The sequence below is a fragment of the Branchiostoma lanceolatum genome, chromosome 19 (assembly GCF_035083965.1).
Source record: "Branchiostoma lanceolatum isolate klBraLanc5 chromosome 19, klBraLanc5.hap2, whole genome shotgun sequence".
Classification (NCBI taxonomy): Eukaryota; Metazoa; Chordata; class Leptocardii; order Amphioxiformes; family Branchiostomatidae; genus Branchiostoma; species Branchiostoma lanceolatum.
This window is the reverse complement of record NC_089740.1, coordinates 8,031,528-8,056,044: the sequence shown is the minus strand read 5'-3', so window position 1 is coordinate 8,056,044 and position 24,517 is coordinate 8,031,528. Positions and strand designations below refer to the sequence as shown.

General features: G+C 42.0%; 3 protein-coding genes across 3 annotated transcripts in view; 2 read left to right on the top strand and 1 right to left on the bottom strand.

The window, feature by feature from the left end:
* Positions 1-2,228: 2,228 nt before the first annotated feature.
* LOC136425945 (organic cation transporter protein-like) lies at positions 2,229-12,900 on the top strand. The gene is made up of 13 exons (XM_066414865.1): positions 2,229-2,419; positions 5,610-5,715; positions 6,123-6,388; positions 6,927-7,068; positions 7,429-7,532; positions 7,777-7,931; positions 8,102-8,270; positions 9,042-9,180; positions 9,480-9,580; positions 10,138-10,345; positions 10,649-10,748; positions 11,059-11,167; positions 11,983-12,900. The coding sequence occupies exons 2-13, from the start codon at positions 5,635-5,637 to the stop codon at positions 12,218-12,220; spliced, it is 1,812 nt and encodes a 603-aa protein (XP_066270962.1). The 5' UTR covers positions 2,229-2,419; positions 5,610-5,634; the 3' UTR covers positions 12,221-12,900.
* Positions 12,901-13,339: 439 nt separating this feature from the next.
* LOC136425078 (organic cation transporter protein-like) lies at positions 13,340-21,461 on the top strand. Its single transcript, XM_066413836.1, has 13 exons — positions 13,340-13,486; positions 14,534-14,644; positions 15,029-15,294; positions 15,489-15,636; positions 16,068-16,171; positions 16,530-16,684; positions 16,861-17,029; positions 17,816-17,954; positions 18,392-18,492; positions 18,758-18,892; positions 19,451-19,530; positions 19,971-20,079; positions 20,461-21,461. The coding sequence occupies exons 2-13, from the start codon at positions 14,564-14,566 to the stop codon at positions 20,696-20,698; spliced, it is 1,725 nt and encodes a 574-aa protein (XP_066269933.1). The 5' UTR covers positions 13,340-13,486; positions 14,534-14,563; the 3' UTR covers positions 20,699-21,461.
* Positions 20,750-24,517, bottom strand: part of LOC136425079 (laminin subunit alpha-1-like) — a 26,528-nt gene continuing 22,760 nt past the window's right edge. Inside the window, exons 2-7 of the mRNA XM_066413837.1 lie at positions 24,184-24,239; positions 23,534-23,644; positions 22,946-23,088; positions 22,609-22,650; positions 22,094-22,310; positions 20,750-21,796 (exon numbers count right to left, since the gene is read on the bottom strand). Coding sequence (XP_066269934.1) covers positions 21,764-21,796; positions 22,094-22,310; positions 22,609-22,650; positions 22,946-23,088; positions 23,534-23,644; positions 24,184-24,239 — 602 coding nt within the window. The 3' untranslated portion in view covers positions 20,750-21,763. The remainder of the gene's footprint in view (positions 21,797-22,093; positions 22,311-22,608; positions 22,651-22,945; positions 23,089-23,533; positions 23,645-24,183; positions 24,240-24,517) is intronic.

Sequence of the window (24,517 nt, the reverse complement as noted above, 5' to 3'; positions counted from 1 at the left end):
TGTAGAGAGCACCATAAATGTGTAAAATTGTGATAGAAACATTCCTATTACTTACTATTTCCGCAAATATCAGCTGTCTGTTGACAATAATGTTGTGAAAACTCCAGTTATTCGTGTATGTTTCGTAAGCTTAGTATAGTAAATGATCAATGTATATGTAACAAAAAAGAACTGTTTGACGTTTGGAGTTGACTGTATTTTGTACGAGTACCAATCGGTAATGATTTTTGAAATAGCTTAAGTTTAATCACCTTAAGTTGAGCACATTGTAGTCGCCTACTTGGCAGCAGTGATTTGTGATATGACATTTAAATGGTATCCGTCGATATGTTAAGCAGGCTTTCACAATTTATTTGTGTCAATAAACTAGCAAACGTTACTAATGGTGTTTGCATCACATCGTATCTGCACCGTTTAGTAAGATTACTATGATGACACGTGCACATTGGTCTATTAAAAGTTATGATCACGTGCGGGTACGATCATTAAGGATATACTCACATATTGCCAGGCTGAATAGATTTATATTACAGCGAGTGCGGATCGGTCTATAGCTTACTTAGAAACCATACCATCGGGGGCTCCCCGATATCTATACGGCACTAGGAGGGATGCCCGCCCGCCCAGATAGCTTAGTCCGCTCGTGGTGTGTTTATGGCCTTGGATTAGATAAGATCGCCTAGGGTGGCGGAGGAACACTCTATGGCAGCTATTAAAAGTAGAAAGGCTGCGAAATTCTATATGGCAGCTAAGTAAAAAGCCGGAGAGACATCCCGTTTGTGATAAAAGAAGAAAAGATCTCGCTCAACAGACTAAGATACATGGCAGCCTGGTGTCAACTTTCCAGTCGTGTGGTCGTGTGGCGTAACGGCAGGGTTTTCGGCCCAGAACCAAGCGGTCCCGGGTTTGAATTCTCCTGACGCCACCGATGTTGTGTCCTTGGGAAAGGCACTTTGCACGACTTTCCTCACTCCACCCAAGTGTAGAAATGGGTATATTGTTCTCTGTACGTGGCACTGTTTAATGGCTAAGGAACATCTTGAGTGCAGTGCCACGTCGTCCTTGTCTGTCAAAAGCTAAGTAAAAAGACAACAACTTTCCAGTCCATGGAATTCACGAAATCAGACGTGTGCGATGTAACGACCTTTCACTCAGACACGGACTCGAAAACACAGTCTGCAATATAAACCCAGCAGTAAACGTCATGCATAGAAGTTCTAGTTACCTAACACCAGTCTCTCCAAATGTTGTTCTCTCTCCGTGCACGTCTTCATGTTTATTTTGAGTTCCTCACTTCGTGCTTGAATGAAGACTTTGACGACGTTTTGGCTTGTGATTGCACGTACAGGTCATGTTAGGCCCGCTTTCCACTAGACGCCGAGCGACCGTGCAGCGACCAGACTTGAATTTATGTAACCCTTGATTTCATAACTGGAATATGTTGCAAGGTATGAAAATATGACATGGAAAAATAACCAAAGAAATCATTTTTAAAATCATTTCTGTTTCCATAAGCTTTGTTGAGTGATTTGTCAAATGTTTGGTCCTTCAGCGGTCACAGCGCAGTCGCATCTTCTATGAAAAAGGGTCTTACCCTTTCTAAACTTTACGCAAAGACGCAGTAATTTGATATATTTTCTGTGATAAAAAGAAGTTGCTAAAGAAAACCGAGTGACCTCTTGCAAGGAAGGTGTCCCACTTGACCGATTTAGCAGTTTGGCAAGAAGATGATGACTACAACAAGATGGCTGCCGTTGTTCAGCAACCATTGTTGTTAGTGTAAAGCTAAGGCTGCGGTCGAAAGATTTTAGAGGAGTTAAAGTTAGGTTACCGTTAGGTTTGGGTTAGGGTGAGGCTGTCACAGGATTTCTACTAGGCTAATCTATGACAAAGTCGAACGTCGACAAGTTCTACGACAATCTTTTTGTCGCTACAGGACAGCCAATCTTTACACAACATATCTACAAATGGTTCGCCAACAAAATTGTTACTCAATTCAAGCAACTGGATAAAATTTCAAAACATTTAAGATAGCATCTGCTATCTTTCGCCGGTGACTAATGGAAAGAACAGGAGAACTAGGTTGTATACCAAAGCTCTGAGTTGAAATGTTAATGAAGTGAAGATAATGTAGGATGGCTCTATATAATATTAAGTGAATACAAGGTTCAACGTATCTACGAATGACCTCAAATTACTGACATAGACACGTGCCAGGGCCTAGAGTTTGGGTGAATCTGTTCGTGTCCTCTTTCTAACCCGTGAAATGTAACGCAACCCCCGTCCTTTGTGTACCGTCACACCTTGCTGACCCAGATAAACGCCCTTGAACCGCTCAGACGCTTTCAACACCTGTACTTAGAGTCTCCTCACGTTCAGGTGAGACGCCCTGACTACTCAAGAAAGAACAAAGAACAAGGTAAGACTTCTTATTCCTTCACTGTAACGGGCGATATGTATGATAAATAAGGTGATTTCTATGACTTAAGATATGCTCTAAAGCTCTTTGGACTAGCGGTATTCATATAACGAAGGTTTGGTGCGGGGAACAGGGCAAACTGTCCTCCTTAACTAACCCCCCCCCCCCCCCCCCGAGAGTAACATAACGCTCCTGTTTTCATTGTGGTGGCCATCTTCTGTCTTACATGTCTTACATCCCTAGTTCTACGCAGAGGTGGGCTTAGAAGCTAGGGTGGAGCCTAAAGGTGCGAAGAGAAGCATAAATTACAAGTTATGTAATTGTAACTTTGTTATACATAAATCTATAATGTCGCCTTAGGGGTTTCTTATGTTTGCTGACGACACCGTTAAAAAAATCCAGGTCTCTGAAACAAAATAAACATGGTCATTGCCCAAGGGGAACGGAATGTTTGTTTTCTACAGTCTTAAAGCTGGTGTAAAAACAAGAGAAGCAAAACTTTGTTATGGGTTTATGCTTTGTGACTGTGGTTTCATCTAGAATTAACACCTAGTCTTGCGCTGAGAAACATGTACAAGCGAGTAAAACGCGACAACTATAGAGGAAGAGAGGACCTGACATGTGAAATGCTTGCTTTATTCGGTGATGTCACAAATTCTTTAGTCAACACGGCCTTTTAGATCACATTACTTTTCTCCTGGTTAAGGGACAGATTCGCTCTTCTTTGCTTCGAAAGCACTTTACTCACAATGTTGTTTTCGGGCCAGAAGAGCTTACCACAGCATACACTACCCTCCAAGCAGAGGATAGGCTCCGGCGGTTTTGTTCACGTCTTCTTATACGTTTTTGTTTGGCGTTCTATTTTGTTAGGGTTCCTTTTTGTTAGTTTGGGTGGCAGACAAACAAAAAGAAAAACTAGCAAAATAGAAACCCCAAAAAAGGCTTCAAAAACGAGCCGGAACCTAACTTCTACTAACACCTTCTGTTGACATAAATCATTTATTCAGAGGGAAAATTCAATAATAGCTGCACGTCATACTTTTAAACTACTTAGCCAAAACATCGATAGCTATTCATCGGACATATATTTTAAGATTATCTGAATATACAATGTTCCTAACTTTTGTTTTTCTGGGAAATATTATTAGCTGTCATTGCTAGGCAAGAAATACGATCTAAGATGCCGTCCGCGTCTTTAAGACACTTTGACAGTGCGTGAGACCGGCGCTAACGTCCTTACCTGGCTTTGTATCGGTCTCAGTCATCCGGAACATAGCCTGCAACTTCAGGCTCTACTTTGGGTCCAGAACAGATTGCCTGAAAGCCAGATTCTAGGCAGGGCCTAAACGGGCAAACTCTTCTGCTCCAGGCTTTCCTCCGGAGGCACAGGGAAGGTTTCCTCGGACACATGTCTGCCCTAGAGCGTAAGAGTTAGTCTACGCAGGCCACAGGCTGCAGTCTGGCTTCCGGGTTTTTGTTCCTAAACTTTTGAATATCAGTCAACCGATCTATCAATGAGTTTATCTTTCTATCGATTGATTGATTGATCAAAATGTGTGTATCCTAGTTGTAACGGGTTCAACGTGGCACGATGTGGTTAAAAAAGCCATACCACAGTCGATGCACTACCTAAGTTACACAGAAGCCATACCACTGTCGATACATTACCTTACTCTACTAAACAGTATAGTCACTACTAGGGGTGTGTAGGGGCTACGAGGGGGCTGGGGTGCTACTCAGAATGTATGACCTTACTATTGTTATAAATCTACTGTATAGGTTCGCATACGTAATAGGAGTCAGCGAATAGACAACCAAACTAAAGGTATACACATTTTTCGTCATCCGTAGAGGTCTGGTACACGAGACTACCGACACCCAGTCGGACAGGGTAATTAGCCGTGCCGTGGCCTTGCAGTGACACACAATTACACATACATGTCAACAAGCCTCGTGTATTCTCTGTCACATGTACTTATAAACCCTGTACAAGGCGCTGGACAGGTCTTAAGTGCTCTCTGCCGTTTGTTATTGTACGTCTCACTTGCAACGACATCGCTTGAGAGGAGTCAAGGTAGGTTCTGGGTCTTTAAATAGTTGTCGCAAAAGTTGTGGAATCTTTACGATGATCTTTGTACAAGCATGACTGCTGGCCTTGTGCCATACAGTAACATGCACTGTGTAACTACAGTTCTCTGTCGTATAACACACCGACTTGCTTGGCATCGCTTGAGACGAGTTAAGGTAGTCGGTATTTCACTTGGAGTTATACATGTATTACTTGACGTACATACAGGCAAATTGTATCGTAGGCCTCTCCATAGTGACACACACCAGTTTTAAGCCTATATATAGTTTTATACTTAAGCTGGAAAAGGAACAAGCCAATTCAAATCATAACGTTTAGATATTATCTTTAAACCGTTTGAGGTGTGGCTCCTCTTGGCTTCAGGGCTGACAGTTTAACGTCACATTCAAAGAGTCTACCACCCTAACAAGTAGGATTTTACACTTAGCTAATCTACTTTAGTAAGTCATCTATTACAATGCACACATGTAATAGATCGGGAGTAGGAGACACCGTTTAAAGGCCAACATCATTTGAATAAGAAATGCTGTCAAATGTGTATACTCATATGTTACAATGCATATGGTGGCCCGAATCTATGACCTTAACATACACGCTCTCTAGGGGCGTGACAGTATAGGATACTTGACAATCACTGAGTTAGATTATGATATGGCCTGCAATATGCTTAGGAGCTAGTGTTTGGTTTTGTTAGCAATGCCACTATTGCTAGGGATCCGGAGATCTGTGGTTCGCATTCTGGCAAACCTGTCTGGATTTGAGCCCTGATCTGAACACGACTGGTTGGGATTCGAGTTAGGGACGCCATTGATAGCCGGCGTGGCGTCTATCGGGCCGCACCTTACACGTGTATGCCCCGGGGCAAGTTGGCGTTATCAGTAGTGTTGTAACCTCTCATTAGAATGACGGGTTCAAAAACCCCAGTTAAGCATAGCTTTCGGTGAACTCATGAATGGCCTACGATTACACCTCTATGTAGTTAAGGATAGAAGCCTAAAAAGACCAAATTATAACCCGACTTCTCCATAGTTAAAAGTGTTTATATTTCACTAAACAGGAAACGAACGAACAAACAAACTTTTGAAATATGTTTTCTTAAAGCTGTCTTGCTACGACACGGAAGAACATGGCTGAAAACGAGAACACCGCCGAAGAAGCTCTGGTGTTCCAAAACGGACGGCCTGTCGAGGGCAAGGACGACGTGCCGGTTCGTGAACACTTCCTACCTATTCCGATAGAAGGCGTAGTTTCAATCTTTGCAATCGGACGCTTTTGTCGGAACACCTCCTACCTATACCGCTAGAAGGCGTAGCTCTCATTTAGATGTGCCGTCAAGAAATAGTAGTGGTTATTAATGGTTATAAGTGGTTAATAAGAAGACGTTCGTAGTCCAATTTTGTAATAGTTGATTTTTCAACGATGATTACAAGTTCTTCATTACGTTTTGGAGTATATGAAAAATTTCATTTTTGTGCAAACTCGACAAAAACTCAACGTGACTCCAGTCTACTCCAAACTAAACTCTATGTCTCAGCAATTGTAACGGTACAATGTTCATATCTTGCCATGTGTTTTAACCTCCATGCATGATCGTACACGTTATATTATGAACAGGTCAGAGTGAACTACGACCGTGCTATGGACTTCCTGGGTGGATTCGGACCGTGGCAGAAGAGGGTGTTCTACCTCGTCTGTCTGCCCATCGGTTTCAATGCCTTTCACGTGTTCGGTACCGTCTTTATGGCCTTCGAGCCGGGCTTCCACTGCCGGGTGCCGCAGGCCAGGTTCTCGGGGCTGAACGCGACCCCTGCCGAGCTGCTGAACGTCACCATCCCCTGGGAGCTGAAGGACGAGGAATGGAAACGGAGTCAGTGCAAACGGTTGGTCCTGCTCTTTTATGCATTTAGTCAGTCAGTCAGTCAGTCATTCATTCATTCAGTCATCCATTCATTCATTCAGTCATTCATGTATTAATCAATTCAGCTATGTATCCATGCATCCAATCATCTCCAGCTTGATCGGACGTTTGTCGCCTCTCGCTCTCTTTGCCTCTATCTTTTTCTCTCTAAATACATTCACACAGAGACATAAAAACACACATACACTATTAAACACACACACGCTAACTCACAAATACACACACACACACAAACACACACACACACACACATACAGACAGACACACACACACTCAAACTCACACATGCACTCTAACACACACAAATACAAACATTAACGCGCACAAATACAACACACAGACACACACAGACATAAACATAAAGAGAAACAAAGAAACACACGCGTGTACAAAGAACACACAGATGCACGAACATACGTAGACTAACCAACTTGTTTGGTCTTGTGGCTATTTGATTATAATTTTTGTGTGTGATTATAATATCAAACATTTATAATCAGTTACAGTTACAATTCTTCTAACGCGGACGCCAACTATGGAGACTTCGTGGAAGCACACCCGGTGGCCAACCGGACGACGATTCCGTGTGACCGGGGGTACGAATACGACACTTCCGAGTACAAGAGCACTGTCACCATAGACGTAAGGGTCCAACTTTCTTATAATATTTACTCCAAACCATTCTAAAGATAGTCCTTTTGGAGGCCGTACGTAGGGCCAGCGAGTTGTTATCCACTGGCATGGTATCACAAGGCGAAGCCCAACTTTATCCTTCCACCGCCTTTTACCTCCCCAGCCGAAGTCAGGTACCTATTTTTACACCTCGGTGGAGTGAGGAAAGTTGTGTTAAGTTCCCTTCCCAATGACACAACATCGGTGGCGTGTGTTTATTAGATGGGCTAATGTGCAATGCTGTAAGCCGCCAACTCGGGGACCTTAATACGTTATTGTTTGCCCAGTTGCGGCCAGGGCATTGTTGTACATGTATGCATTTTTCCACAGTGGGATCTCGTCTGTGACAACAGTTGGAAAGTGAGTCTGGCCGAGTCTCTATGGTTCGCCGGTGTGATGGTCGGAGCGGTAGTGGGCGGACACGCGGCTGACAGGTTCGTTTGTTTGTGTGTTTGTTTGCTTGTTTGTTTGTAAAATACAATCATGCGTTCCTAACTCGATGATTATACAATACATACACAAATACAATGAAAAATACAACTGAACATAACTGCAAAGACAAATGTATCATACATGCTACATCATAAGGGTACACATTATTTTATACATTTAAAAGAATCTAAAGCTGGACCTAGCTGAAACTTGACATTTGAATCAACCCGTTTACTTATTTTCAAGATGGGGCCGAAAACCGACACTGCTGGTTTCCCTCGCCGTCTGCTATCTTGTGGGGATCATCTGTGCCTTTTCTCCGAACTACGCCACCTTCATGACCTGCCGGCTGATCATAGCTGCCTGCACCATGGCGTCCGGCATTGTGGCGTTCGTGATGGGTACGCTTGGGGTCGTCGTTTTTAGTGAACTTGTCTTTTCATTTTTTTTTTCTTATCACAAGTTATAGAACAAATTTTCTGAGCAAAACAGTTCATTTTTTGACTTAAATCTCAAAATATCTACATGCTAGAGCGTCAAAAGTAGACCAATTCTTAGATTATGTCATTAGTGACAGAGCTGGTGTCCCCGGACAAGCGCGGCTTCGTTGGCATGGTGATCTGGATCTACTGGGCGGTCGGATACGTGATCTTTGCCGGGATCGCCTACTTCATCCGGACCTGGATGTGGCTTCAGATCGCCATCACCATGCCATACCTGTTCTTCATATCCTTCTGGTGGTGAGTGGTTTTATGCTTCTAATTCATCCTTTCATGTCTTGATACAGAGGTGGTCACAATTACAACGGAAGGTTGGCTGTCATATTGTCCTTATGCAGAGGCGGTCACTAGTACAGGCTTGGCTGTCATATTGTCCTTATACAGAGATGGTCACTAGTGCAGGCTTGATTGTAATATTGTCCTTATGCAGAGTTGGTCACTAGTACAGGCTTGACTATCATATTGTCCTTATACAGAGATGGTCACTAGTGCAGGCTTGATTGTAATATTGTCCTTATGCAGAGTTGGTCACTAGTACAGGCTTGACTGTCATATTGTCCTTATACAGAGTTGGTCACTAGTACAGGCTCGACTGTCATATTGTCCTTATATAGAGTTGGTCACTAGCTATAAAGTGCATGCTTGATTGTAATATTGTCCTTATGCAGAGTTGGTCACTAGTACAGGCTTGGCTGTCATATTGTCCTTATGTAGAGTTGGTCACTAGTGCATGCTTGGCCACCTGAAACTTGTAGAGGTAGTGATCTTTGCCCCATTCATGGAGTCACGCGACTATGAGGTCACATGAAAATATGCTTTGTCATAGATCTTGAAGATGGGCGTAGGTCTGGTTGAAACAGGTCTAACATAGTTTCTTACATGGAAATTCGAAGCAACTACATCAGGACCCTTCATTGAGCCGGGGCGGGGGTCGCCACCAGCTACCAGTCACTTTTAACCCATTGCTTTCGTCATTCTTCTCATTTGCATATATCATGAATCACCCTCCAGGCTCATCCCAGAGTCCCCACGATGGCTGATCTCCAGAAATCGCCACGAAGAGGCGGCGGCCATCTTGCTTGATGCCGCCAAGGTCGCCAAGGTCACCATACCTGATGAGGTCTTCCATGACGAGATTCCTTTGACCCAGGTGATCATCTTTTTCAGTGATGATAAAAGTTGGTATTTTCAGTGATGATAAAAGTTTGTGATTTTACTTGCACATTTGATGTAGGTGATAAAAGTTTTGTATTTTTCAAACACGTAACAGAATAAACATGGTCATACATAACATTGAGCCATTGAGTTGTTAGATGGTACCTGTGTCCTGTTATCTAGTATCGTCAATTGATTATTTGTCGATACATTCAACTATCTCTGGAGTGAAATGGACTATTGGATGGAAGAAAGCTTTGTTAGGTTCTATTTAATCCTTTGTACGCTTTTAAGACGGAGGAAAAGGCTAAGAAGAATGAGAAGCTCTACACATTCATCGACCTGTTCAGGACCCCGAATCTTCGAAAGTGGACTATCAACATCTTCTTCAACTGGTCGGTAAAGCACTAAACTGTTTTTTGTTTGTTTCTTGTGTGACATTTGCCATTTTGTTACAAGCAAATATCTGAAAACGTTTAGCCTCTAAGCGGTTACTATAAATCTTGTAAGTTCATTTGTATGTCTTATCGCTTAAGTGTATTCAACGTCCCATAATGATGTCTCATGGGCTAGCCTTTCTTGTAGCAGGAAATTGCTAGAGCCAGACCAATAACAGGGAATTTAGTGTAGAATGGTTTCATTGCATCAAGACTTAGTCGGAAAGCTGGGCGTTGCATCATTATCAGAGTATGATAATATATTGTTCACATAAAAGTTTATCTGTGTTGGTGGAAGTCATTCTAAATCAAAGTCAAACTGCAATTGCCAACACAAAAATTGGACTTAATCTTATTCCCGATCGGTTGAAACTTTGGTTTATAATGACTTCTACCAAAGCAGATGAACTTTTGAGAAAACAGTATACATTTTGTATAGTGATACTCTGACAAGGATGCAACGTCCAGTTTTCTGGGTAAACGTCTTGATTCAGGATTATCTATTGTGCTTTCAGGATCGTCAACACGTTTGTGTACTACGGCATCTCCCTCAACACGGCCGCCCTGAGCGGGAACTTGTATCTGAACTTCGCTATTTCCGGTTTCATCGAGATTCCAGCATACCTCATCTCAATCGTCATCTTGGATAAGTATGTTGCAGTGTTTTTTTGTGTGTTTGTTTGTCTGTTTGTTTCCATTGGCCTTAAAAAGGAAGCTTGTACCGCAAAAGCACCCAATAAATTCGGCTAACGTAAACAACCAGACTTCAGTCTGCAACTGACAGCTGTTTTGTTCCCGTCTGTTGAGGCCTGGCTGGACAGTGGCCGATGCATTTAGACAGACCTATCTAAATCGTGTTAGACTACAATTTGACCTAATTCAACTTTAAATCTAATTTAAGTACACCGAAAGCAGCCAAAGTTGATCTGATCAGCAGAACTAAAAAGAAAAGCAACATTGGAAAATACACAACAAAGGCTCGATTCTATTTGAAACATTGCAGGTTTTTTATATTTGATGAAATGAGATGTTTATATCTGTTGCAGGTTCGGACGGCGCTGGCCCCTGTGCCTGATGCTTCTGTTTGGAGGCGTCGCCTGTATCGTGGCCTTCTTCATTCCAAAGCGTGTGTATGATTAACTACTGTAAATGGTGTTCTTACGTGCATTGCTTTGGGGGGGGGGGGCGATCTGACTTGTTCTTGGAAGGTAGTGGTTGATGAATAACCCAACGTTTTAAATGAAACGTGGGTTTTGGAATTTCAATAGAAATGTTTTGGGCTTTTTTGCGATTGTGGAAACTGTAATGGGGGCATTACCAGATGAAATTCAATTCATTTATCCCTGCATCCATTAATGATACAATACTTGGACCATATTTCTGTAACCGGTAGCTTTTCATAACGTCCCTTTCATATGGTCTTCCTGATGCCACAGACCTCGGCTGGATGACCACCACCCTGGCCATGACCGGCAAATTCATGATCACTGCTTCCTTCGCGGTCATCTATGTCTTCTCGGCGGAGATCTTTCCTACTGTTGTAAGGTATATATCAAAACACTTTATACAGCTAAAATTTAGATTTGCATGATATTTCACAGACCTTGGTTGGATGACTACCACCCTTGCCATGACCGGGAATTTTATGATCACCGCTACGTTCTCTATTATCTACATCTTCTCGGCTGAGATCTTTCCAACTGTTGTAAGGTATACATTAAATACGTTTTATGTGGCTAAAACATGGATTTTTAGGGACTTTTGATCATTTACTGATGTCACGTGTATTCAAGGGCTCGTGTTTTATAGGATTAGAGAAAGTTTTGCTGAAAATGATACGGCAGCAAAATTGGACCATGTAAGCCAACATGATCGAAAGTCATACCTGCCCAAGAAGACCATTCCAGACCGATAAAATATGGTCTATATAGACAGGTGGTGTCTGTAGACAGGATTCTTAATGCTTGTGTCAATGGGAAAATTATCAAATGGACCACCAAAAAGTGGTCACATATAGGCCAGATGGTCCAGAGGTGGGCACTAGTACCGGTTTGACTGTATATCAATAGCGAGGTGGTCCTCATGTAGATGTGGTCACATGTACAGGTTTGACTGTACAAGTATATCAGTGGCCAGGTGGTCCTTATGTAGAGGTGGTCACTCATGAAGATTTGACTGTTTATCAATGGCCAGGTGGTTCTTTATAGAGGTAGTCACTGGTACAGGTTTGACTGTATATCAATGGCCAGGTGGTCCTTATGTAGAGGTGGTCACATGTACAGGTTTGACTGTATATACATTCTTTATATTATGTCGAATGCCTGTTGTATTGATACTTTGTGACGTCATCATTTTTACAGGCAAATCGGGATCGGCATGTCCTCCATGAGCGCTCGTGTCGGCGGCATGGTCGCCCCGTTCGTGAATTTGCTCGGCTCCTATTGGGCCCCGATGCCTTACGTCATCTTCGGAGGAGTGTCAATCGCCGCCGGACTGCTGGCGCTGCTGCTGCCGGAAACGGTCGGGAAGGAACTTCCGTCTACCATCGAGGAGGCGGAGAACATCGGGAAGAAAGACGCCATTGTGGATGAGGAGTGATGTGAACTTGTAAATGCACGTTAAAGAACCCACCACACGTATCGACAAGACACACTTATCCCGTTGTGAGTGGTCTGGGTTGACATCTTGAAAAGATGATTGTCACCTGTTATGTCAATCCTTTCACAAATGTGGTAAATCCCAATAAGTATACAAATAGGCATAAAACAAAAACATAGATGAGTAGTAGCCACGAGTAATAGTACTCGAGAGGCCGAACAGAAAGTATGCATAAAGCTTTTGATATTGTATTTTTTTTATCTCAGACATGAACAAAATCACGAGAATCTAGCTTTTGTTTGTTAAAACTATGCGTTCTTCGTTGATTTAATTTGTGAATGTAGTTTTTGAAAAAAGGCTGGTTAATAGTTGATCGAGCTAATCGTACTGTATTCAAAGAATGTCTTTGCTCGATTAGATTTTCAACTTCTTTATGTTTTTATTTACTCCAGTAAGCAAAGATCACTTATTAAGATGCTTCTATTGTATATGATGATAGGTGTATTATGCTGGTAAGGGTAAATAGGCACAATATTCATACATTTTAAATCGGAAAATATCTATAAAACATAATTTTATCCGTATACATCCGTGTAAAAATGTCACTGAAATTAGAAAAATATGCACAGTTACAAGTATCATTCCGACCTGCTGAAGACAATAAAATACGTAATTCTCTATGTCCCTGTCAAGGTTTTCTTTTTTTATGTAATAATGTTGAATCTGTGTTGGTAAAGAGATGAATTTTTAGCCAAAAGATTCTGAGCAAATCATGGAGAATGATACAGTTCTGGTATTACCACAATGAAATGTTTGAGTAGGTTGTGTGTTCCTAAAATAGACAAAACGCGCTTCCAGTTTTTCTTTATCGAAATTCCCTGGTAAAATTTGTACTTGTTACAAGATTAACACGCTTCACTAAATTTTCATTGTGTATCATCGATAGTTATTGATCGAGGTCCGAATGTCAACGAGGACTGCATTAAAATGGTTGCTGCTTTTGTAAGCCTGTTTGGTGGTTAGTAAGACGGCCTAAACTATGTAAAAGTTGTTGGCAATGTTTGAATGTGGCCTACGAAAGAGGTGGTGTGCCGGCTATGCTTGACTGCATGTACCTATAGGCGAAAGAATTTAATGACCTTAGAAAGATCGGAGAGTGGTTAGTCCGGTTTTGATTCTATCAATAAAACAGATCAGCTCGTTGGCGTATTCAAACTCATGTCTAGGTCGCGACCAACTAGACGCACTTAGGAAGGGCTGAGCACGGTAAGAGCTCGTTCAAATTCACCGTACGGTCGTCGTACAATTGTCGTAAGAAATGAAATTGAGGGTGATCTTGGGTTAGTTGTGCGTTTGTCGTACAAAATATAGCTGTCTTCTAAGCGTCAAGGCTGTCTAAAATTCTTGTCGGTGGTTGGTTCTGTCACGGCCTGCTTGACAATCGCACAACATCAAAATCGTACGACTACGAACGATGACTGTAACCGCGCCGTAGAGGACTGTGTCCATAGTCTAGTCTGTGTGTTGAGCAGCATTTAAACGTTAGTCAGGATAAAGGTATGTAGGTAAGTATGGCCGGACAAGGACGGTTCATCCCTGAGGCACCGCCATAGAAATCCGTATGAGCACAGCGTTCTACCTACAATATAGCCGATTGTGAAGATTAGAGAAACGGGTTTTATGTGTGTGTTTGTGTATATGTACAATCATGGCGTCGGTGAGGGTTCAATAAAAAACCTTTGTGGATACAACAAAGGCTGCGTTAAAATTCTTTGGTTATAGTTGTTACTTGTTAGTAATTCTGTTTTTGACAAGAAGGCCGGAAGCTACAATTTCAAACAAATCCTGCGATGAACAGTCCGCCATGTTCGTTGAGTAGCTGGTAGAATAATCTCCAAGCAGATGTCGGGGTAAGCAACAGCAAAGTTTTCCTATCCGGTCACTCAATTTCAAAATTTGTTGTACTTTTGTAAAAGGTACACGGGATATACGTCGATTATTATTAAGGCTAGTCATCCAGGTAAACAGTTACTCATATGACAAGCAACTGGAAATGATTTTAAAAACGGTCAGACTTTTGTCGAAGATTTGTCGAACAGCAATTCATAGTTCGTGGTTAAAACCTGCTGTTCGACAAATCTTGCTCAGAGTTACTGACGAAAAGTCATGGATGCTACTCGAACCGTATTCCCGTTTCCAAAATCATATCCAGTTGCTTGGGTAACTGATATTTGGTATACACGGGATATAATTTACTATTACTAACTCATACTAATCTGATCTTTGACCGTAGCATTTTTCCCTGCCACTCAGTCTATCCTGCAGGATATAACATAAAAGATAATGGCGGAAAGAAAAGAGCACGACGAAGAAGCTATAATGCTCGAGAACACGCCACCTGGCGGCGACAAGGATGATGTGCAGGTTCGTAAATGCTTCAGTATTCTACAAGATGACTAGAAACCTTTGACGTTTACTTAATTTTTGTTTTGAACAGAAATTCTAGATAAAATTATGAATTGAGAATTATTGTTATATGGGTCTTGACGTAAAGAACGAGCAATTTTATTTTTAGACTTTTGATTGGTTTGTGAAAAGATAGGCAGTCAAGAGCTCTTGAAAACTAAGCATATTGAATGTTACGCATTGTGTCGGTGTGACTCTGGCCAAACTTTTAGTCGTCTTCACAACTAGTGCCGGAGTTTCAGGGTGTCTTTTGTTTGTTGGTTAACTTACGTATCTGTCTGTTTGTGTTCAATGAATGGCCATTCTTACAAATTGCCTCTGTTTATGATGCATTTTTCTTAGATGAAAGTCAACTACGACCTCGCTATGGAGTACCTTGGTGGATTCGGACCGTGGCAGAAGAGGGTGTTCTTCCTCATCTGCCTACCTATTGGTATCAATGCCTTCCAGACATTCCTTATCGTCTTCCTAGCCGTCGAGCCCGAATTCCACTGCCGGGTCCCCAGAGCAAGCTTCTCGGGGCTGAACGCGACCCCTGCCGAGCTGCTGAACGTCACCATCCCCTGGGAGCTGAAGGACGAGGAATGGAAACGGAGTCAGTGCAAACGGTTAGTCTTGCTCTCTCTCTGTCTGTTTGTCTCTCTCTCTCTCTCTCTCTCTCTCTCTCTCTCTCTCTCTCTCTGTGTGTGTGTGTGTGTCTTTGTGTGTCTTTGTGTGTGTGTGAGATGTGAAGAATTGAATTTGCAATAAACTTTCAATGAAGCATACACGTATAATGATATTGAAATCCTTATATCATTAGTTACAGCTACGATCGTTTCCGCACAACACTTAACACTACCTATCGAGACTTTGTGGAAGCGCATCCAGTGGCCAACCGGACCCAGATTCCGTGTGACCAGGGGTACGAATACGACACGTCCGAGTACACGAGCACTGTCACCATGGACGTAAGCTACATCTTCTTCAAAAAAATCTGTGTTGACATGAGGTGCTAGCAATGTAAACTATTCTACACTATATGATAGTGCTTCAGTCCTCGGGGGTGGTTTTCTTGCACATTTGTAGTAATTGATAGAAGGGGAGACCTGAAGTAAGTATAGAATGCAGCTTTTAATTTGAACTAATTTAAATAATGATAACTAAACTAAACTAAACTAAACTAAACTAAACTAAACTAAACTAAACTAAACTAAACTAAACTAAACTAAACTAAACTAAACTAAACTAAACTAAACTAAACATATCCTAAATCAAACTAAACTAAACATACACTAAATTAACCAACGAACAAGTGCCTGAAGGCCACTGTAGCGACATAAATCGTGGTTGTAGTAATTACCAAACTGCGGCTACAAGACTTGATACTTTTTCTGTCCAGTGGGATCTTGTCTGCGACAACAGCTGGAAAGTGAAACTGGCCAAGTCCATCTGGTTCGCGGGGAGAATGGTCGGAGCGGGTTTTGGTGGGCACGCGGCAGACAGGTGCGTAGTATCCTCCACGGCAAAGCGAAATGAAAGTAGGTTTATTAGTATTTGGCAACAAATGCAGTCTATCGCCTACGCTTAACTAAAACGTTATTCTGTATTATGTCTTTGCGCCAGATATCTTCGACTTTGAAATGGTTATAGAAATCATTAAACTCAAGGGTATATTCTTGGTATTGTGATATGTATTTGTTTATGCAAGTTGTCTAGTATTAGTTTGCAACTACTGATATGTCACACCGAAAGGCGGTCATGCAGACTATACATGGCTTGTTGAGTTTATACTTTGATATACCATGAATAGATACTGTCATTTCGAGATGAAAACACTTATTGATTTTTCCGCCCGTTCAAGATGGGGCCGAAGACCAGTGCTGCTCGCCTCCCTCGCCCTCGACTACGTGTCTGGGATAGCGGTTGCCTTCTCTCCCAACTACACAGTCTTCATGGCCATCCGGTTCGTGATGGCGGCGAGCACCACAGTCACCGGCCTGGCCCTGTTTGTGATGGGTACGTAAGCTTGGGGTCTGTTTGTTTCATGGCACAAAATAACAGGTCTGTACTGAGCAGTACAAGCTAGGTATATATCCGACGGTTTTTCTTTGTGCAACTTTCCTTCCTCTGAAACAAGTTGTTGTGTCCATAAAGATTGTAACTTATTGCATAAACTGACACCTCCCCCTCAGCACAAGAGCTCGTTACCGCCGACAAGCGCAGCCTGGTGGGGAATGTCATCTGGCTCCCCTTCGCCCTGGCCTACGTGCTGCTGCCCGGGATCGCCTACTTCGTCCGCGCCTGGATGTGGCTCCAGATCACCACAACCATGCCGTTCCTCCTCTTCATGTCATTCTGGTGGTACGTGTTTCATTATTTGTTCCATTCCGCTCTCTATCATCAGTTGGGTAGAGTGTTCGCCTTGCATACGGTAGATCGTAAGTTCGATCCCGGCCGGGTCATACCAAAGACTTTATGGTCATACTGCCTTCTCTTCTTAGCGCCCAGCATTTTGGAAAGAGTATGGTAGTTAAACACACACCACTACCAGTGGACTAGCTCCCTTCTGTAGTGATTGCACAAAGTTTTGTGGCCCAAGGGCTACTGAACTGGAGATGGGAGATGACCTATGCACCATCGGTGCGGGAAGGAACTTTGACTTTGTCCTATCATTATTCTTATTCTTTTTTTTTTTTTGTCATCACCTAAATGGTGAACAACCGTTATACGCTAGTTGAAGGGACTCATTCCTCAACTAACCAGCATCTGTGGCACCGCAGTCATCCCTCAGTGAGACATCTACTATGATCTACAGCCGCATAGTTCTCGTTCAGAACGTTTATTCAGCCTGCCATCTTTAGTACCGCAGTCATCCCTCAGTATTAAAACATCTTGAGCCGCACGTATGGGCAGCGGGCAATTCACAGAAAAGGTCACCTACTAAGGTCAAGGCAAGTTATCCCTGATGTCCCAAATAACTTTGCTGTATTTCAAGTACATTGCAAATAGTTAGGACGAAAGATATTTGATATACAAACGGATATAATACAGATGAAGTCTCTATCCATGGTTTTCCCATTTGATAAGCGTTTCCCTTTTTGAAAGCCTCGTATGTTTAGTGTACATACATCATTGATTACTCTCCAGGCTGATGCCCGAGTCACCACGATGGTTGATCTCCAGGAGTCGCCACAAAGAGGCGGCAGCCATCCTGCGGAAAGCCGCGAAAGTCACCAAAGCCGGTCTACCTGATGAGGTATTCCATCCCGCCATCCCGCTGACTGAGGTTGGTGAAGTTGATAAATATTTTCTTAGACTGTATCAAATAGTAAAGCTTGTGAGTGCATATTAGACTGTAGCCTGAATTCAATCAAGCCTCCTGTGACCGCTCGCCGTCCTGTAATCGGGGAGGGGACAGAAATCCCCGGACAGCTGGAGTTTGCGCTATACAGACTAATTAGACTGAACCCACACCTTTTCCAGTGTGGCCGGTATAATTGCTCACATATTGAAGGGGGCAAATCAAATGATTGCTTGTATAGCGAGTCACAAATTTTTTCTTTATAATCCATGATGTTAGCACGGGTACAACGTCCGTACTTGTGAGGCTTCATTCAATACGAATACTTTCATTGACGGAAATTCAACAGTCCTTTCCTTTGCGAACTGACTATTACAGTAACGGTGAAAACCATTCTTATATGTCGTTTGTCTTGAAATCAGACGGAGGAAGATTCTGAGAAAAAGGAGAAGCTCTACACATTTATCGACCTGTTCAGGACCCCGAATCTTCGGAAGTGGACAGTCAACATCTTCTTCAACTGGTCAGTAAAGAGCCTTGCTATACTGTTTCCTTTTTCTCGTCATTTCTAATACAATGTACTTGTTTCACAAGTCATAATTTGTCGCAACTAATTTTGTTATCTTTGCATCAAACTGTAAGGGTCCAATCACAACAATGTGTTATGTATATAGATGGTAAACGCAACGTTGAAGCCAACACCATAAAGTAAAAATGGCATAGATTATATGCATTTGAATTCATCAAAATTTGATTGCAACGGGGTGCCGTGTTCTATATCAATGTAGGATTGTCAACACCTTTGTGTATTATGGGATATCCCTCAACACGGCCGCCTTGAGCGGAAATTTCTACCTGAACTTCGCCATTTCCGGTTTCATCGAGATCCCAGCATACCTCATGTCCATTGTCATCTTGAATAAGTATGTTATAACGGTTTACTTCACATTTTATTAGTTTCTTCAGTTTCTCTTTGACAAGGTACTATAGCCTTTTTAAAGCTGGTGAGTTCACCCGTTGGTTGGCGCATAGTCTGGGCTTTTTACTTCGAGTGACTTCTTCCACTGTGGATCTGTTGTCATTTTGTGACACTAGCAAACCAGGACCCGTAAGACTAAGGCCATGAATGAAGACTTTTATTGCTGCACATTCTTTGCCACACTGGGCTAAATACAGGACATAGAAAAACATGTTAAAAGTTAATAGATACAAAATAAACTAGTCATGTTGTAGTAGTCACTGTTGCATGTGAGGATCTGCTGCTGCAGTGGTCTGGCCACTCAGCCACTGCAATTAGTCTGTATGTATTTGTCAGCAGTTATGTACTCCAAGCCTATCAACGTTTCTTCACAAAAAACACTAGAAACATGTCAATAGTTCTAAGAACAACGTATTATCCTGGGATAAAAAGACAGGGAATGTAGAGAAAAGAATCGTTTAACCGTTTTAAGTTTATCTTTGGTTGCTTCTGTCCCTTGCAGGTTCGGAAGACGATGGCCCCTCTGCATGCTCCTTCTGATTGGAGGCGTCGCCTGTATTGTGGCTTTCTTCATTCCCAAACGTACGTACGAACACGCACACAATTTTTTTTTTTCAAATTTTATTTCTAAATCTCTACTCTGTGCCTGTTTTAGAGCGGTTAGGTGCTTGAATTCACGTGGTGATGACGAACTGATGCAAAAAGAGTATAAGTACAAGTAGTCCCATAGCCTTTTTGAGGCTGTTCGTGCGGTGGGCTGTTATCTACTGTGTCTAGGGCACGGTATTGGAAGGCGGAGCCCATACCTCTCCTTCCACTGCCTTTTACGTTCAGAAACAAAGTCATGTACCCATTTTTACGCAAGTTGGGTGGAATGAGTAAATTCGCTGTTAAGGGCCTTCCCCAAAGACACATCGATAGCATGTCAGAGGATTCGAACCCCAAACCTCACCATATCAATATTGCTGGGCGGAAGAGACGTGGTCAGTCAACATTTTCAATATTTGTTTAATATTTGACAGACCTTAGCTGGATGACGACCACCCTTGCGATGATCGGCAAATTCTGCATCACCGCTTCTTTCGCTGTTATCTACATCTTCTCGGCTGAAATCTTTCCCACCGTAGTCAGGTATGGTATCAAATTCGTTGTTCATATCATCGCTAGATATGAAAAAAAAACGTTTTCGTAAAAAAAATCCCATCACTGATTCAACAACTGAAATCGTGTCAGGAATCCACGCTATGAATGTAATGGAATTTAGGGAGTGCGAGACTTCTTTATCTATTTCACTTTTTTAAAGATAAACTGACGAAACAGTGTTTTTTTTCTATGATAAAGGTCACATGTGAAATTCAGAACAAACAAAAACGTTTATCAAATCCATGTCAGTTGCATAAAAGGGATCCAAGCGAGTCTAAAGTCATTTCTTATCCTGTCTGATATTGTCCTCATTCAAGTGCTGACTTCAAATCATATAACCAGTAGTATTTTTTGACATTATCAACACAGGCAGATCGGCATGGGCATGTCCTCCATGAGCGCTCGTGTCGGCGGCATGGTCGCCCCGTTCGTGAACTTACTCGGCTCCTATTGGGCGCCGATGCCTTACGTCATCTTCGGAGGAGTGTCGATCGCTGCCGGACTGCTGGCGCTGCTGCTGCCGGAAACGGTCGGAAAGGAACTTCCGGCTACCATCGAAGAGGCGGAGAACATCGGGAAGAAAGACGCCATTGTTGAAGAGGAGTGATGTGAGCAAAGAAGTGGAGCCGAGAAAGTATTTATTAAAGACAACATGGCGACTTGTTTATCGCTTTTTTATTTCTTATATTCAGATCTAAATTGGTTTAATGATTTACATACAATATATGTTTATTTGTTAGTTTGGTTGAACCGTATAAAGGGTAAACCACTTTGAGGTGCAACATAAGTTTTGTACAATATAGGTACAAGCTTAAGCTACATAATACCAGATTGATAGGCATATAACTATATATAGGTGTATATACTAGATATATATAGTTAGAATTTAGTCAGATTGGCACATGTGAAGACATATCTATACATACACGTATAATGAACGATAAGCAGAGAAAATATATACACGATTGTACTTTCATATAGTCTGTTTCTATTGTATAAGATCATCCAAACATAATGGTGACAATACGTCTATTTAAGAAAAGATAAATCGGCCATAATTTTTACATTGTAATTCTGGTCTGGATCAGTACTGTGTAAGATACACTTTGGAAGAGAGACGACTTGATAATATACATGTAGGTATCTATTTTGGATCGAAACACAACGGTGACAAAACATTGGTGTTTATTTTAGGGAAGCTTTTATTGTCATAACTTTCACATTTATCAATATATGGTCTTGATCTTTCGTATAAGATGTGCTATTTCTTTGATACAGAGGTACAACATACACAGGAATTATCTAAGCAAATATTCTTGGTACCTTTTTTAGATCACAACATATTACACAATACATTGATGTCTAGTCTATTTCAGAAATGATACATTTGTCATACTGTTCTCATTTATTTTTGATTTGGTTGTTTTGCTCAAACTTTAACAGCACCACCTTTAAATGTTGTCCACGAACTGGCGATTTTTCACGAAGTTCATCAACAATTGCATAAAAAAGGACAAATAGAAGTCCGTGTAATAGCACCATAGAAATAGTGACGACGTTTAAAATGATAAGCTAACTTTTGAACATTGCAATCAGGTGTCTCTCGGTCAAGAGGGTTAAAGGTCAACCAACAACAGACGTTTCGACGTTTGCACTTGATGCTTCTAGTCCTTTATGCTGGATGGCTCATCACTTTCAGGAGAGCCTGTATGAGAGACAAAAAAATGGAATTTACAACTTTATTTTACATGTCGTTGGCTTTAAGAGTCTCGACTTAATCTATGTGCGTTTTATGGTGACGCTAAAGTGGTCATAAAATCAAAGCTGTGCATCATGGGAATTCTACCAAAAACAACATGGCTGCTCAACTTCTCTAATATTTGCTATAAGTTTCTCAAATTATCTGCGTATCTTTAAAAATGACGCTAAATTGGTCATAAAATTATAGCTGTGCATCATGGGAATTCGAATGCATGACGCCGGAAACAAGATGGCGGCTCACCTGCGTTTTTCTCTTGACTGGAAGCAGTGATTTTCGAAGGTGGTGTCTCAGTCTGAACGTCTCTTCAGACGTTGTGTTAGTGAGAGAGTGGAGGGAAGACAGGAGGCGGTTTGCTGCGTCGACCAGCGTCCGTTCTGTGGGCGTGTTGTGCTGAAGATAGCCGTCCAGCCGCTGAGACAGGTCTGCTACGTTCTGTAGTCTGTGCCACAGTTCAAGTCTGCAACAGCAATCGTAAAAATGTCTGTGCCATCAATTGGCCCATGTTGTAAATTTTCTTTGCTAATATTTGTCATTCAAAGCTCACAAAACATATTTTCATCAATTTCATGTCATTATGTTAGGATATTTTGGACGGACGTAGTGAAACTTTTGTCCGTCCCAAGAAGCAAATTGCCGTCCCGAGACGGAGGGATGGGTCCTGGATACAGCCAAGGCATAGCCCTAGACTTGATGTTGATCACACCGTAACCGTCCAATTAGCATACGTTTGCTAGAATTAATAACTAAAACTTTACCTGTCTTCTTCTGGTCTGGTTTGGCTGACATCACGTCGGAATCTGTAAAAAGGGACGGAGGGAAACAGAGTGAACTACTGCTATTGTTTGTTTTGAAAACTGGATCCACAATCATATATGCTGTTTTTGCACTCCATGATCTTTATCCCTAGTTGGCGGTGTATATTGACCTAAATCTCAGTCTCTGTATATTCGGTATAACCGCCATCGGCGTAACGCACTAGCCTCGCAGGCACGCGGCGCGGTAACAACTGTTCACATTACACCGAACGACCTGTCACATCTAATTGCAAACAAAATAATCGAAGCAACTTTTGACCAAATTTCGCAACGTTACCTTCCGTGTAGCAGGGGCAGGCGTGTCTGAACTGCGCAGGGGCACCTGTTGCAGTACCCTCGGCGGAGAATGTCCGGGTTCCCGTAGCGAACCGACGCCGAGCACCGGTAACAGAACTCCCCCATGTAGATTAGGTGGCATCGCTGGAGGATAAGTGAACACAAACATACAATTAGATGTTTACTTGTTTGTTTGTAGGTTGGTTCGTTGGTTGCAAACAGAATGCATTATTAAGTAATGGACCTTTAGTTTGGCTATTTTCACTACTTAGGTAGGTCTAGACCTGAAAAAAGATTGAAGTTGCGTCCTCTAGCGACTCTCACTCCTATCGCAACATCTTTCAAATCACACACTAAAATCATACACTGTCTTGATACTGTCTTGGTGACCACCTTAAAGTATCCTTTTGAAAACAAAACAAACAAAAGACAGAAGTATTTCTGTTCGTTTTCTATTAAGATAGAAGAAGAACTTTATTGCACGACAATCGCACACGGTACAATGTATGGCAACAACTTGTAAAAATAGAGGTATAAACTTAATATCCTAATCAATAAAACAATAAGGGATATAAGATATAGGGATCACCTGTAACCGTGTGGGTGGGTGGCAGGCGTTAGTAGTGGGTTGTGTAGCATCACCGACGTACCCGCTTTTACACAGTTCACAGTCTCTCCCCTCCGTGCCATGCTGGCAGTTCTGATATATAATAATGATGAAAACATTTTGAGACATGATACAAGAACTGTTAGGATTACTCGCACCAAGGAGTCACCAAATGTCATCCTGTTGGTTTACGTTCTAATAAATCTATGAACATATGGATTTATCAGAACTTAAACCAACATGCGCCGATAATATTTACTGGTTAAAGGTCTTATATTTGAATGTCTAAACATATAGGGCTATCGTTACACATACATAGCACCACGCATTACCAGTTTATGCATGATTTATCTGCATTCTTGTTCCAGTATTTCTTAGCTTGTTACCTTCGCCGAGAAGGTTATGCATAGGGTAGCGTTTGTGTGCGTGTATGTAATGACCAGCATAACTCGAGAAGGCTTGGATGGATTGTCTTGATATTTGGTAGGTGGGTAGGTCTTGATGAGACATGGACATGATTAGATTTTGGGTCCCCTAGCGGCTTTTTTTTATTTGTCTTATTTCATCTGTACGTACGTTTACGTACTCCACATGAAATATGCGATAGACGATGATGAATGGAATCTACTTACCAGACAATGCCCGCTGAACGGGTCCCGCTCAGAAGAGTGACCGTAACAGGCGATTTCTGCGATACAAATGGAGGCTTGCATTAGATAATAAGGAACTAGAGTCAATTATCTGTGCTACATATACTTCAGGTTTTCTATGTTAGTTAAGCGATTACGGTGTCTTTTTTATGAAGATGAATTGGTATTGAATTTTTATCTGAGTTGAATTTGTGCTAGTTGTGTGCCGATTTGTTAAAAATAGAGAGAACGCTAGCGTCCCCCCAAAACACCCCTCCCAATGAAATAGTTTGGCTACCCTGCGACGTCACAAAATTAAGATGGCGGCCACCACACA